The sequence below is a fragment of the Chrysochloris asiatica genome, unplaced genomic scaffold, assembly GCF_000296735.1.
Source record: "Chrysochloris asiatica unplaced genomic scaffold, ChrAsi1.0 scaffold00087, whole genome shotgun sequence".
NCBI classification, from domain to species: Eukaryota; Metazoa; Chordata; class Mammalia; order Afrosoricida; family Chrysochloridae; genus Chrysochloris; species Chrysochloris asiatica.
Window position 1 is genome coordinate 11040701 of NW_006408605.1, and position 16686 is coordinate 11057386.

At 40.2% G+C, this 16686-nt stretch overlaps 1 protein-coding gene across 1 annotated transcript; it reads left to right on the forward strand.

The window, feature by feature from the left end:
• Nucleotides 1–706: 706 nt before the first annotated feature.
• Nucleotides 707–16185, forward strand: LOC102837094. Its single transcript, XM_006866234.1, has 5 exons — nucleotides 707–747; nucleotides 4080–6411; nucleotides 11181–11205; nucleotides 12171–14576; nucleotides 16127–16185. Exons 1-5 carry the CDS (start codon nucleotides 707–709, stop codon nucleotides 16183–16185), a joined length of 4863 nt encoding a protein of 1620 aa, XP_006866296.1.
• The last annotated feature ends 501 nt before the right edge of the window (nucleotides 16186–16686 follow it).

Below are 16686 nucleotides of genomic sequence, written 5' to 3' on the forward strand. Positions count from 1 at the left end.
ACCTTACTTAATGAGAGTGAAGAGGACTTGAAATACTTACTTACTGATGAAGATCAAAGACTACAGCTTTCAGTACATATTACACCTCAATATTAAGAAAACAGAAGATCCTCACAACTGGACTAATAAATAACATCATGATAAACAGGAAAGGTTAACATTATCAACGACTTCATTTTAGTTGGGTCCACGATCAGTGCTTATGGAAGCAGAAGTCAAGAAATCAAGTGACATATTACATTAGACAAATTAGTGTGTCCTGATGTGGCTCTGTAGGATAAAGCGCTGGACTGCAAGGTCAGTCGTTCAAACTCACCAGCTGCCCCACAGAAACCCGATACAGGGTTGGAACCAACTTGACAGCACTTAACAATTGCACACATGTATGTATAACTCTTTAAAGTGTTAAAGAGCAAAGATATAATTTTAGGACTAAGGTGCACCTGACCAAATCCATGGTATCTTTAATTGATTCATATGCATGTGAAAGTTGGACAGTGAATAAGGAAGACCAGAGAAGAAGTGAAGCATTTGAATGGTGAAGAATATTGAAAGTACCGTGGACTGCCAGAAGAGCAAACAAATCTGTCTTTGGAGACGTACAGCCAGAAAGCTTTTTAAAAGTAAAGATGGTGTAACTTCATCTCTCATACTTTGGACATGAGTACGAGATTAATTTCTGGAGATGGACATCATTCTTGGTAAAATGAAGGGTCATCAAAAAAGAGGAAGACCCCCAGTGAGATGGATTAACACAATGTCAGCAATAATGGGCTCAAACATAACAACAATTGTGAGGATGGTGCAGGACCAAGTTTCCTTCTATTGTGTAAGGGTTGCTATGAGTCAGAACCAATATGGCACCTGACAACAATACATACTTTAAAAATACCATTAATAAAAAACATTTCTAAAATCCCATATACTTTTAGAAGTTATAAGATGATAATGGATTCTCCCCATTATACTCATCTGTATGTAGCAACTCTCATTACTTTTTCTTTTTTAAAATTCTCCCCTTTCCCCTCTCTCTTTCCCCAGGTAGCCACTAGTAAACTTTGTTCTCTATATATTTGCCTTTTCTTGTATTTTTATCTAAGTAACATTATCCAGTATTTGTCCTTTTGTGATTGATTTATTTCAGTTTTCCAGCTCCATCCATCTTGTAGCATGTATCAAGACTTCATTTCTTCTACTGACTGAGTAGTATTTCATTATATATACATACCATATTTTGTTTATCCATTCATTTACTGGTGGGCATTTAGATGGTTTCCATTTTTTGAGCTGTTGTGATTAATGCTGAAATGAACATTGTTGCACAAGTCTCTGTTTTCAAGTCTTTTAGGTGCATACCTAGGAGTGAAATCACTGGGTTCAAACCCACGAGCCACTCCTTGGGAGAAAGATAAGGGTGTCTGCTCCAGTAGAGATCTAGTCTCAGGCACCTTATATAGGCCACTCTAAGTTATATTAACTCAATGGCAGTGGGTTTAAGATTTTTGGTTTTATGGTAGTTCTATTTTTAGTACTTTTGAGGAACTACCATACTGTTTCCCACAATGGCTGTACCACTTTGTGATCCCACCAGCAATGGGAAAAGGTTACAATTTCTACACATTCCCACCAACATTTGTTATTTCTTTCTTTCTTTTAAATCTTACTTATCTCATTATTTTTTAAAAGGTAAATTATTATTCAGATATTTAAACTATATGACTTCTATCATGACCATGGTATTTTCCTTTTCTTCTTGCTGTTAAGTGCTGTTGAGTTGGTTCAGACTTAACAGTGACCCTGTATAGGGTTTCCGAGGCTGTAAATATCTGTGGGAACAGGAGACTTCATTTTTCTCCCACGGAGCAGTGGCAGTCCAGTGTTTAACCTACAGAGCCATCATGCTCTCCAAGGACTTTAAATAATGTTATTTTCTCTACATGTTTTTCTTTAGAATTATCTATAGAAATAGTAATTGAGTATATAAAACAAGACAAGTATTTCTCAGGAAAGACTCTCATTTTCTTTTTCCATGTCACACTCCATTTTGCAAGGACTTTCAGTACCTTTGCTCTTTATTAGCTTTAGGTAATAAAAACATCACAGTGACTACCTGTTATACCATCACGTATCTGGATTGCTAGAATCTTGACTAAAAACCCTTATGTGATGATTTACTTAAATTTTACAAATTGAAAGTTGAATAGACCCTTAAGTAAGGGCCAAGATTATGAAAATAAATGTGACCATCCAAGAAAACACTCAATGTAAAAAATACCATATGTACTTCATGAAGGCATCTCTGAGTATAAGTGAAGGAACCCTTTGTTTTCCTTGGAAACAAAACAAAACTACAAATAGCAAGACAGTGATAATCTCCTCTAGAATAATTTCAGTTAGACAGATTTCCTGATTAAATAATTTATTTGTATCATAATCACCTGTGAGGCTATTTAAGCTAGAGTTTTGAATAGTGATGGATGATCCCTCATCTCCCCCTTGGAGAACTGCTTTTGCAAGAAGCCAAAGCGAGAGCACAATCACTTACTATTGAGGCTTTTATAATGAATATGCAGATAAATAACATATGATTTGACCTTTGAAGGGTGGATAGAGTTTGACAGATAAGACAAAGCAATAAAAAAAACACCTAAAACAAACTGTGTGCTAGGGAAGAAATGTCTTTTTTTTTTTAATTTTAAAAAGAAAAAGGATCCATATTGAAAATTAGTTGCAGATATGGGGTATCTCTTATATTGTAAATATAATGTCTTGACATTTTCTTTATTAGAAAATATAAGCTGTATTCATAAGCATGGAAGTTATAAGATGTGAAAGGAGAGATGAAATATAGGCAAAAAAAGAGTCATAATAGAAATACATATAAGTGAGTTTGGAGAGTGGTCATGCTATAAAAACACAATGTGACTTTCAAATACTTAGATTTGTGGTAACAATTGATTAGAGTCTGAATCAATTTGATGACACATAACAACAACATTAATAATTTTTAGTCAACTAGTTTTATAGGCAATAGTAGGGTTTGCAAGTGAAAATGTCAGTAAAAAAATTAAAATACGGTTGAAGATATGGACTTAGGAATATTTGCAAACATCATGTTGTATAATAAAGCCATGAAAGTATTTTAAGGAATGGAAGTAAATAGAAACACTTAAAGGAAAAGGATTGACAAACTAAAAAGACTAATTGTATAAATTTGGAAAATGTGTATATTTTGGATTAGCATAAAGATGAGAACTAACAGAAAATACCAATAGTAGAAATGCTAATAAGGTTGTTGTTGTTGTTGTTTTTTTGTATGTGTGGAAGAGAAATTGTTTTAAGGGTGAGAGGCCTATTTTAACAAGCTGCAGAGGTATTAAAGAATATTCTATTAGAAATAAGTGACATTAACAGAGAAAATAAAAATAGAAACTGAACTATAACCCAAGAAAAATAGTAAAATTACAGTCATATTTTCATTCTCAAATCATACATACCAGCATTTTCTGTGATGAGGTAAACCTGAACACATTTATTCCAAACAAAAATATAGAGGATAATTTTGTATCTCTAATACCCATGGAATGCCCAGATCATACTTCAATTTATTGCTAATTGATACCAATAGTTAAAATATTGATAAGAAATTTCTTTCCATTTGAAGAAAAGAATCACCAACTGAAACGAAATCAATTCTAGAACCAGACAGTATAAAATGTATCTCTACATTTGTCAATTTAAGGACTTCCTATTGGGATTAAGAAAAAGAAAATATTTATTTGATTAAAAGTACCCAAATAAAAAGAGGTAAATTTATGTAATCATTACCCTTTCGAGCCGCTTGATGTCGCTGTCTCCCAAGAAGTTATCTTTAGCCACACTCCAAAGAAGATTCTCCGATTGTATCTGTCTTTTAAGTGCTCAACAATGGCGAGTGAAAGGGAATTGGATTAAAAGACTGCAGACAATACAATAGTTCATTTTATTTCAAGACACGATCGTCTGATACGAATAAAACTAGTACTTGAAATGGTGTTTTCCTGGCGAGGAGCACCGGGATCCTGGCGTCTGCTGTTTTCGCTTCTGTTCCTCTCAGCCTGGGAGACTGGGAAAGGCCAGGTTCACTACTCGGTTCCGGAGGAAGCCAAGCACGGCACCTTCGTGGGCCGCATCGCGCAGGACCTGGGGCTGGAGCTGGCGGAGCTGGTGCCGCGCCTGTTCCGGGTGCGGTCCAAAGGCCATGGGGAGCTTCTAGAGGTGAATCTTCAGAACGGCATATTGTTTGTGAATTCTCGGATCGACCGCGAGGAGTTGTGCGGGCGGAGCGCGGTATGCAGCATTCACCTTGAAGTGATCGTGGATAAACCGCTTCAGATTTTCCATGTGGAAGTGGAGGTGAAGGATATTAATGATAACCCGCCTACGTTCCCAGTAAAGGTACAAAAGCTGTTTATTTCAGAATCAAGAATGCTAGATTCACGATTTCCACTAGAGGGAGCATCCGATGCAGATATTGGGGCTAACTCCGTTTTAACCTATAAGCTTAGCTCCAGCGATTACTTCACATTAGATGTGAATTCAAAGAATGAGGAGAATAAACAGGTTGAGCTCGTATTAAAGAAATCCTTGGACAGAGAGGAAGCACCTGAACATAATTTATTTCTGACTGCCGCTGACGGGGGCAAACCTGAGTTTACTGGCACTGTTCAGTTGCTGGTCACCGTATTGGATGTGAATGATAACGCTCCTAATTTCGACCAGTCTGAATACGAAGTAAGAATATTTGAAAACGCTGAAAATGGAACAGTAGTTATCAGACTTAATGCTTCTGATCGGGACGAAGGAGTAAATAAGGAAATTTTGTACTCGTTAAATAGCCTTGTTTCATCCATGGTTTTTGCCCAATTTAGTATAGATCCAAATACGGGAGAAATAACTATTCAAAAGAATCTTGATTTTGAAAAAGTTAATTCATATAAAATCCGCGTTGATGCCACAGACAAAGGCCACCCTCCTATGGTGGGTCATTGTACAATTTTAGTAAAAATCTTAGATATTAATGATAACGCTCCTCAGATTACCTTGACTTCATTGTCCCTCCCTGTCAGAGAGGATGCTCCACTTGGTACTGTCATCGCCCTGATCACTGTGTTCGACCAAGATGATGGTGAAAATGGGCAAGTGATCTGCTCTTTGACGCCCCACGCTCCATTGAAGTTGGTGTCCACCTTCAAGAATCACTATTCCCTGGTGCTAGACAGCATACTGGACCGTGAGAGAGTGTCCGCCTATGAGGTGAAGGTGACAGCGAGGGATCTGGGTTTGCCTTCTCTGTCGGCCACAGCTAGCTTGTTCATGGAAGTAGCCGACGTGAACGACAACGCGCCCACGTTCGCACAGCCAGAGTACACGGTGTTTGTGAAGGAGAACAATCTTCCAGGCAGTCACATCTTCACTGTGTCGGCACGCGACGCGGACGCGCAGGAGAACGCGCTGGTGTCCTACTCGCTGGTGGAGCGGCGGGTGGGCGAGCGCGCGCTGTCGAGCTACGTGTCGGTGCACGCCGAGAGCGGCAAGGTGTACGCGCTGCAGCCACTGGACCACGAGGAGCTGGAGCTGCTACAGCTCCAGGTGAGCGCGCGCGACGCAGGCTTCCCGCCTCTGGGCAGCAACGTAACTCTGCATGTGTTCGTGCTGGATGAGAACGACAATGCGCCGGCGCTGCTGCCGCCTGGGTCTGGCGGCGCAGGCGGCGCAGTGAGTGAACTGGTGCCACGGTCGGTAGATGCAGGTCACGTGGTGGCGAAGGTGCGCGCTGTGGACGCGGACTCGGGCTACAACGCGTGGCTGTCGTATGAGTTGCAGCCGGCGGCGGGCGGTGCACGCAGCCCGTTCCGTGTGGGTCTGTATACGGGCGAGGTGAGCACGACGCGGGCCCTAGACGAGGCGGATGCGCTGCGCCAGCGCCTGCTGGTACTGGTGAAGGATCACGGTGAGCCGCCGCTTACTACCACGGCCACTGTGCTAGTGTCGCTGGTGGAGAGCGGCCAAGCTCTGAAGACATCGTCGCGGACGTCGTTGGGGACCGCGGGCCGGGAGGCGGCTCTGGTGGATGTCAACGTGTATCTGATCATCGCCATCTGCGCTGTGTCCAGTCTGTTGGTGCTCACGCTGCTGCTGTACACGGCGCTGCGTTGCTCGGTGCCGCCTACAGAGGACGCATGCGGGCCGGAGAAGCCTGCGCTGGTGTGCTCCAGTGCGGTGGGGAGCTGGTCATACTCACAGCAAAGGCGGCAAAGGGTGTGCTCTGGGGAGGGGCCGCTCAAGACCGACCTTATGGCCTTCAGCCCCAGCCTCCCACCGTGTCCAAGGTCAGAGGATGTAAGTGAACAGCAGGATTTAAACGCCAAAGTAAGTTAACTCATATTTTGCAATTCAAATTTCTTTAATTTTGACATTTTATAATCATTTCCAATGCATTTCAGTTTTTTTTTTGGGGGGGGGTTCTGTTTGAACTCGTTTTCAGTTAAAAAATTACTGTATTAAAATATTTTAAAATAGTATTTGTCAATATAATCAGATATTGGTAAGCATATCTTATAACTTTAGTTTCTATTTTGATTCAAATTCTACTTGGATAAGTTCCCTTTTTGCTGGATATTGAGATTAGCTTTATAATTTCTATTGTTTTCTATTTTCTATATTATCTTGTGGTTACTTTTATTGTTAGTCTTCATTCCTTTTATTGTCCAGTAGTGATAGTATTTGTGGTGGTGGAGTGCCATCAAGTCGGTTCTGACTCACAGTGACCCTTTAAGAGATTTCTAAAGTAAATCTTTATGGGAGCAGAAAGCCTCATCTTTCTCCCAAGGAGTGGCTAGTAGACTTCAACTGCTGACCTTGCAGTAGCAGTCCAATTCATAACCCACTATATTACAAGGGATCCTTAAGTATCTGTAGTGTTCATATACTGCCATTTTAAAACAGTTTAATGATAAGTACAAAATACTAAAATTGATCAAATGTGTAATCAAGAGGTATTGGTAATTACTGGTGATTGGAATCCAAAGGTTGGAAACAAAGAGAAGGATCAGTAGTTTGAAATATGACCTTGGTGATAGAAAAAATGCCAGAGATCGCATGATAGAATTTTGCAATACCAATGACTTTTTAAGAATGTTGTTTAAAAAACGCCTTTTAAAAACAACAACAAAATACCTTCTTAAAACAACATAAAAGGTAACTAACTGTACACATGGACCTCACCAGTAGGAATACACAAAAATCCAAATGACTGCACTTGTGGAAAGAGACAGTGGAAAAGCACCAAATCATCAGCCAAAACAAGGCCAGGTGCAGACTGTGGAAAAAACTATCAATTGCTCATAGGCAATTTCAGGCTGAAGCTGAAGAAAATGACAAGTCCATGCAACCCAAAATATGACACTGAACTCATCTCTCCTGAAATTAGATATTATCTGAAGAACAGATTTGATGTATGAGACACTAATAACCAAAGACCAGAAGAGTTGTGGAATGACAGCAATAACACCATACGTGAAGAAAACAAAAGGTCATTAAGAAGACAAGAAAGAGGGAAAACACCAAAATGGAGACGTCAGAAGAGTCTCTGAAACTTGCTCTTTATTGTAGAGACACTAAAGCAAATGGAAGGAATGAGGAGGTAAAAGAGCTGAATTTCAAAGGGCAGCTTGAGAAGACAAGGTCAAATATTGCAATGAAATGAGCAAAGACCTGGAGTTAGAAAACCAAAAGGGAAGAACACGCTCAGCATTTCTCTAGCTGGGGGAACTGAAGAAAAAACTCAAGCCTTAACTTGCAATATTGAAGGATTCTGGTGCTGTAGGATCAGCCATGGACTGAGAATCAAAAGATTGGCAGTTCAAACCTACCATGCTCCTTGGAAACCCTATACAGGGTCGCTATGAGTAGTATTTGACAGCATTTAACAACAACAACATGGGCAAAATATTGAATGATGCAGAAAGCATCAGCAGAGTATGGGAGGAATGCAGAGTTACTGTATCAAAAAGAAATAGCTGATGTTCAACCATTTCAAGAGGTAGCATATGCTCACGAGTCAATGATACTGATGGAAGAAGTCCAAGGTGCATTGAAGGCATTGGCAAAAAACAAGACTCCAGAAACTGATGGAATACAAACTGAAATCTTTCAACAAGCTGATGTGGAACTGGAGGCACTCACTCATCTAGCCAAGATATTTGGAAGACAGCTACCTGGCCAACTGATTGGAAGAGATCCACATTTTTGCCCATTCCAAAGAGAGATAACCCAACAGAATGCAGAAGTCATTGGACAATATCATTAATATTACATGCAAGTAAAATTTTGCTAAAGATAATTTTAAAATGGCTGCAATAGTACATTGACAGAGAATTGCCAGAGGTTCAAGCTAGATTCAGATAAGGACATGGAATGAGAGATATTGTTGATGTCTGGTGGATCTTGACTGAAAACAGAGAATACCAGAAAGATGTTAACCTGTGTTTTATTGACTATGCAAAAGCTTTTGATTGTGTGGATCATGACAAGCTATGAACAACATTGTGGAGAATGAGTATTCTGGAACACTTAATTGTGCTAATGAGGAAGCTGTACATAGACCAAGAGGCAGTTGTTCGAACAGAACAAGGGAGCACTGAATGGTTTAAAATTAGGAAAGGTGTGTGCCAGGGTTGCATTCTTTCACTGTACATTTTTAATCTGTATGCTAAGCAAATAATTTGAGAAGCTGTATTATATGAAGAGGAATGTGGCCTCAGGATTGAATGAAGACTCATTAACAACCCAAGATATGCAGATGATACAACCTTGTATGCTGAAAGCGAAGAGGACTTAAAATACTTACTGACGAAGATCAGAAACCACAGCCTTTGGTATGGGTTGCACCTCAGTGTAAAGAAAGCAAAAATCCTTACCATTGGATCGATAAATAACATCAAGATTAATAGAGAAAGATTCAAGTAGCCAGAGGCTTCATTTCCCCCCAATCAATCATCAACATTTATGGAAGCAGCAGTCAAGAAATCAAACCATGTATTGCATTGGGCAAATCTGCTGCACAAGGCCTCCTTAAAGTGTTCAAGAGCAAAGATGTCAGTTTGAGGACTAAGGTGCACCTGACCCAAGCCATGGTATTTTCAATAACCTCATCAGCATGTTAAAGTTAGACAATAAATAAAAAAGACTGTACAAAAATTGATTCATTTGAATTATGGTTTTGGTGGAGAATATTAAAAGTATCATGGTCTGCCAGAAGAACAAACAAATCTGTGTTGGAAGAATTACAGCCAGAATGCTCTTTGGATGCCAGGATAGCCAACTTCATCTCTCATACATAGGACATATTATCTGGAGGGACCAGTCCCTGGAAAAGGACAAATGTTTGGTAAATCAGAGGGTCAGAGACAAAGAGGAAGACCCCAATGAGATGGATTGACCCAGTAGGACCTGTAACATAAAATGAATCATTTTAATTTTAGTTCTCAACTTTAAGAACTTTTGCGTTAAAAAAAATATGTTTATTGTGCTAGTTTAGTTGAATAAATGTTTTTCCTTTGTAAAAATTACCGTATAGTAGAACTTTACTGACTTCTTCTCTGAAATGTTTAGTTGTTTTTAAATGAAATACCATGTGTAGAAATAAGGGTACTTTGAGAATACTGAAGGTGCCATGGATTGCCAAAAGAACCAATAGATCCATTTTGGAAGAAGTGCAGCCAGAGTGCTCCTTGGAGGCCAGGATGGCTAAACTTCGTCTCTTATACTTTGGACATATTGTCAGGAGGGACCAGTCGCTGGAGAAAGATATCATGTTTGGTAAGGTGGAGGGTCAGAAAAAAAGAGGAAGACCTCCAGCGAGATGGATTGGCAAAGTGGCAGCATCAATGGGCTCAAGCATGGCAACAATTGTGAGGTTGGCCCAGGATCGGGCAGTGTTTCTTTCTGCTGTGCATAAGGTCACTATGGGTCGGTACTGACTTGATGGTACCTAACAACAACAACAATAACCATTGTATTTGATTACTCTCATCATTTCACTTCAGTTCTCTGTCCTTTCAACTCTCAGATATTTTGGAGGTCTGCTTTTCACACCTACATCTTGGATATTAATGCTTTACACTATTCCCTCTAGGGTAACATTTTTGACTATTAACTACTTCTTTAAAATGAAAGGTATCAGGGCTTAGTCATTTAGTATTATTTGTTCTGAAGTTTTCTGGATTCAAATCCCACCCTTTGATGGGACATTTATTATTTTGATGCCTCATTTTACATTTATGCACCATAATACTAGCATCTATTGAATAGAACTTTTGTGTCAAGCAAGTTAATATCTGTAAAGTGCTTATAACTGAGTCTGACTAATGGCAATGCATAATAAAATTTATTTATTATTATTCCCAAGAGGAAAATAAGTTAATGATTGGAGAAAAAAAACTTCAAATGTTCAGAAAATCATCATTATGCCATCCATTTTAATCTTATTTTATGTAAAAATGATCTTTCATGGGGTCACCTCAACAACCAAGGATGTATCAATATTTTGAATGCTGTATGATATAATATATATATATATATAAGGAAAAAAAACCTAAAAATTCATTTTTTCAGGTCAAGAGTCAAGTTAATAGCATGATGTGTAAAACCTTTTTGGGTCTCAAAAGCTATTTATAATCTCAGGGAAAACCTAGATAGCATTGCTCGTGATGTCTTTTTACCATATTTAAGTTTTCCTTAAATCCTTCAGTGGCCTGAGTAGGTGTTGGAAATCTTTGCATGTTCATTTCCATTAGCAATTCTCTTTGAAAAATTAAGTACACAATAAATCTTTTAGTATTAGACTAAGGAATTTGGATTCTATTCTAAAGTAAATTGGTACATAACAAAAGAATCAGAGCAAAAGAAATCAACACTGTGGTTCAGGAAGATGTTTCAAGGAACTAAAATAAGATTAAGGTGGCCAAGGAGATAAACTGGGAAGCTATTGAAATAATCAAGGATAATATTATTTAGTTAATATCCTTGATTATTTAATTAAAAGCTTCACTTAGATTGGTAGCAGTAAAAACACAAAAGAAAAGATAGGAATGCAAAAACATGATTCAGTCAGGTACCTGGGATGATTTTGGCTTTAGACTTGGGAAGCACTAAAACCTAGCGGTAAATTGGGAAAGTGGGAGAAGAGCTCTATATTGCTAACTAGAACACACTAGGAAGAAAAATAATCCCGAACATAACATTTGAAAAACTCCCTTGTATTAAGGATGAACAATAATGAAATAAAAACATATTATGCAAAGCTATAATATAAACTGGGGGTTGTAAAAAGGAGACAAATATTCATAGATGATAGAGTTTAGACATAATCGAAGTATATAGCTATAGGAACCCAACACACTTCTTGAAATAGAATATATAAATTCTAATAAAGATAAAAATAAAGAATATTTCTTCCCATGTGACAAATTGTTACCTTTCTTACAATATTTTACTTACCTTCAATTTCTAAAATTATTTAAGAGAAATACCTCAATTGTTTTTTCATTCAGACACAAACACATTTCTCTTTTGCTTTTAAATGTCTGGAATGCTAATGGATCAGTGGATAGTGAATCATGGAGATCTACACCAAAATGCTAAATCTAGGAATATGGGAAGGGGGCTTCTATAGTGACATTTCCAATTTAAAATTCATAGTTGTTTTTTAAAATCACTTTTGTCATCACTTCTTTTTTGTTACTATTTAAAAGTCATATGGCAAGTTTTCTTAGGCATGAGGAATCTCCCAATTATAATCTGACTAAACTTTCAGAGACAGTCAATTCCTTAAGAATGCCTCTAGCAATCTTGACAAATGTAGTCCTCTATTTAAAAAAATGTAACTAATGAAAAAAAATTCGATGATGAAATAAAACTCAGCAGGATGATGTTAGAATTCATGGGATTTGTACTTACTCTTTGGGCCACGTGATGTCACTCTTTGCCACGAATTTCTCTCTGATTCGAGACAAATAAAGCCATCCATTTTCCCACTCTCTCTGTGCTGAGCAATGGCAAGCATATCAGGACTGGACTGAAGGTATCGGAACATTTCTTGTAATTTTGAGACAATTTTTGCTAATTAGAAAAAAAACCCCGAGCATTTGAGATGTACTCAAGTAGAGGCGACTCAGGGGCCAGACATCTGCTGCTCTCGCTTCTGCTTCTCGCTGTCTGGACGCTAGGGAAGGGCCAGGTTCGCTACTCAGTGCCCGAGGAATCCAAACACGGCACCTTCGTGGGTCGTATAGCGCAGGATCTGGGGCTGGAGCTGGAGGAGCTTGTGCCGCGCCTGTTCCAGTTGGATTCCAGAGGTTGCGGGGACCTTTTGGAGGTGAATCTGCAGAACGGCATTTTGTTCGTGAATTCTCGGATCGATCGCGAGGAATTGTGCGGGCGGAGCGCAGTGTGCAGTATCCACCTGGAGGTGATCGTGGACAAGCCGCTGCAGGTTTTCCATGTGGAGGTGGAAGTGAAGGACATTAATGACAATCCGCCTGTGTTCTCAGCGACACAAAAGAATCTGTTTATCACGGAATCCAGGCTGCTTGACTCCCACTTTTCGCTAGAGGGCGCATCCGATGCAGATATTGGGGCCAACGCTCTGCTGACTTACAGACTGAGCTCTAATGAGTATTTCTCGCTGCATGTTCCAGCCACTGACGAAGAGGCAAAACCTCTTGGACTTGTATTAAAGAAGCTTTTAGATAGGGAAGAATCACCAGAGCTTCATTTATTGCTAGTGGCCACTGATGGGGGTAAACCTGAGCTGACTGGAACGGTTCAGTTACTTATCACAGTGCTTGACGCCAATGACCACGCCCCAACTTTTGACAGAACACTCTATAAAGTGAAATTACTAGAAAATATTCCAAACGGAACATTGGTGATTAAACTTAATGCCTCAGATTTAGACGAAGGCTTGAATGGAGATATCATTTACTCATTCACCAATGATGTTCCTCTAACTGTAAAATCTAAATTTCACATAGACCCCACAAATGGGGAAATTACAGCCATAGGACATATTGATTTTGAAGACAGTAAAGCCTATAAAATGCGAATCGAAGTTATTGACAAAGGCTTACCACCACTGACTGGTCACTGTACAGTTCTGGTGGATGTTGTAGATGCTAACGACAATGCTCCAGAGTTGATTGTTAAAACGCTGTGGCTCCCTATTAAAGAGGATGCACCACTAGGCACTGTCATCGCCTTGATCAGCGTGACTGATGGAGATGCAAGTGTAAATGGCCAGGTGACCTGTTCCCTGACACCTCGTGTTCCTTTCAAGTTGGTGTCCACCTTTAAGAATTACTATTCATTGGTGCTGGACGGCACCCTGGATCATGAAGCCATGTCAGAGTATAGGTTGGTAGTGACAGCGCGGGATGGGGGCACGCCTTCCCTATCGACCACAGTCAGCTTGTCTGTGGTGGTGGCAGATGTGAACGACAACGCTCCTGCGTTCGCACAGCCTGAGTACACAGTGTTTGTGAAGGAGAACAACCCTCCAGGCAGCCACATCTTCACGGTGTCGGCGCGCGATGCGGACGCGCAGGAGAACGCGCTGGTGTCCTACTCGCTGGTGGAGCGGCGGGTGGGCGAGCGAGCGCTATCGAGCTACGTTTCGGTGCACGCGGAGAGCGGCAAGGTGTACGCACTGCAACCGCTGGACCACGAGGAGCTGGAGCTGCTGCAGTTCCAGGTGAGCGCGCGCGACGCGGGCTTCCCGCCTCTGGGCAGCAATGTGACTCTGCAGGTGTTCGTGCTGGATGAGAACGACAACGCGCCGGCATTGCTGCCTTCTGGGTCTGGCGGCGCTGGCGGCGCAGTAAGCGAGCTTGTGCCACGGTCTGTGGGTGCGGGCCACGTGGTGGCGAAGGTGCGCGCGGTGGACGCTGACTCCGGCTACAATGCCTGGTTATCGTATGAGCTGCAGTCAGCGGCGGGAGGTGTGCGTGTCCCGTTCCGCGTGGGTCTGTACACGGGCGAGGTGAGCACAACGCGTGCCCTGGATGAGGCAGACACTCCGCGCCAACGACTGCTGGTGCTGGTGAAGGACCACGGCGAGCCGCCGCTGGCGGTCACGGCCACCGTACTGGTGTCGCTGGTGGAGAGTGGTCAGACGTCGAAGACGTCGTCGCGGGTGTCGTCGAGTGCCGGGGGCCCGGAGGCGGCGTTGGTGGATGTCAACGTGTATCTGATCATCGCCATCTGCGCGGTGTCCAGCTTGTTGGTGCTCACGCTGTTGCTGTACACGGCGCTGCGGTGCTCGGCGCCGCCCCCAGAGGGCGCGTGCGGCCCGGGGAAGCCCATGCTGGTGTGCTCCAGTGCGGTGGGGAGCTGGTCATACTCACAGCAGAGGAGGCAGAGGGTGTGCTCTGGGGAGGGACCCAAGACTGACCTCATGGCCTTCAGCCCCAGCCTCCCGCCCTGTCCTGGATCTGCAGATGGAATAGTAGATTCACCTTCCTCTATGAACTCTTCTGGTAAGGTGGGTTACTCTAGCATTTTGTTTATTTTAGTGTTGATGTTTAAAAATTAAATACTTTAAATCTATTCTGAGTATCTCTGCCAGATCATTGTCTTTTATTTACAGAAAGTCAATACTTGAAATTTGTTATTGTTAAGTTAAGAATCGGTTCTGATTCATAACGACCCTCCTGGGTTTGAACCGCTGATTTTGCTATTCAAACTGACCTTGTAGTGCAGTGCATTATTCTGCAGCGCTACACCATGACTTCACTTGAACTTTAGAGTAGATTTTTGTATTTTTACTCCCTTTTTGCGAACGATTTTAAATGATGAAAGCAACAGATTAGGTGTGGAGTCTATTTCGTGTAGTATATAAGTTGTTGATGTTAAGTGTTGTCGAGTGGATTCAGACTCAGCGATCCTGTATAGGGTTTCCAAGGTGAGACTGGTGGGTTTGAACCGCCAGCCTTGTGGTTAGCAGTCCAGTGCTTATCTTACAGTCAAAATGAATTCCTGAGCCTGCATGTTGTTGTTGTTAAGTGCTGTCGAGTCGGTTCCGACCCATAGCGACCCTCTAGAGGTTATCAAGGAGCGACTAGTGAGCTTGAACCACCAACCTTGCAGTTCAAACCGACTGTGCAGTCTAGCGCGTTAACCCACAGCGCCACACCAGGACTCTGCATAGCACCTGAAACTATTAGGTGGCAAAACCAATTCATTAGCTACACATTAAGTAAACGTTAACACCATTCTCCATTTTATAGTTTAAAGAATTGTTCTACTCTAGAAAGCTAAATCTGACCATCAATATTACAAACATATTGATTTCAATTCCCACAAAAGTGTTCCTAAATACCTGTAGATGATAAGAATATATTAATTGAAAACTTTTTTTGTCTACCTAGAATATCCTTATTTAAAAAATATATATGATATTAGAAAAAAACACTTCCTGACAGAGACATTTTCCTCTCAAGAACTTCTTTTTAAATTCAAATGACTGATTTTCTTAAAGTATCTTTTATAAATAATAAAAATTTTAATAAATTAACATTTGGTTAAGACTAAGGTCCTGTTATTAAAGTTTTCCTTTTTTTTTTTTTTGAAAAGGAGAAACCTGGAGATTTTTTTTAGTAACATAGACATTAATAGAGAATATCAGCTCCTTGATGCTTGATTCCAAGAATCTTTGAGTAAAAAATATTTTCATTGTATATGCAGTGATAAAAAACAAAAATGAAAACAAAGACACTACTTGTATTGATAAAACCATTCAATAATTTCCCAAACTATGTATTTTGGGTATTTGAAAACTTAAATAACAAAAATGAAAACAGCTATATCTAAAAGTAGAAAATATAAATGTGTAAGTTATCTTATTTAGAAACATAATTAAGATTCATTTTATCCATGTAAGTTGTATATCATAAAATGAAACTTCACTCTATATAACTGATTTCTCAATAAAAGAACTTCCAGCCACAGACCCTCAGCCTCTGTATGCAGTGGCAATAATAAAGCATTATAAAATGACAACATTCTCTAGGTAATCTTTCCCCCCTAGGAGCCAATTTTGATCTTGAACATCATGAAAACATGAATGTGGTCAATCTGAGGCCTTAGAAAGATTACTATTATGCAACATTCATTCTCAAGCTACTATCCTAGTCTCTTAATATGTCATAATTATTATACCAATGCTATGGAAGTAGAAACTGAGATAGAGGTAAAATGATTTCCCCAGTCATATTGCTAGAAAGTTGGGTAACAGTAATCAGTATGGAGTAATGTTTGATGTGGAAGCCTTTATTCTAGTGATGTCTGAAACTTAGGAACTGCAAATACTTTACAGAGAATTAATTACTGTCTTGCGATTAGTGTCCAAATAAGTTGCGTTGAATCTCAAAATAATGCAAAGGAAATTGAAATCAAGTATTATAACTTAAAGAGATTTAAAATTGTCATTCAGCATACTATTAGTACACTCAGCATTATAAGATATTAAAGACATTTTAAACTTCAGCTAATGATAACAATGTGGTTTGTTGTTAAGTGCCATCGTTAGGGAGGGTAATATTTCTTTGAAATTCTTCTTTAAAAACACATTGAACCTAGGATCATCAT

What these genes read in the sequence shown, in the direction of transcription:
- LOC102837094 (XM_006866234.1), top strand. Translation starts at nt 707, where the DNA reads ATGAAGGGTCATCAAAAAAGAGGAAGACCCCCAGTGAGATG. An exon ending in GGAAGCACTAAAACCTAGCG is followed by an intron (nt 11,206 to 12,170) that starts GTAAATTGGGAA and finishes TTTGCTAATTAG; the next exon opens with AAAAAAAACCCCGAGCATTT. An exon ending in TTCCTCTATGAACTCTTCTG is followed by an intron (nt 14,577 to 16,126) that starts GTAAGGTGGGTT and finishes TTTCCCCCCTAG; the next exon opens with GAGCCAATTTTGATCTTGAA.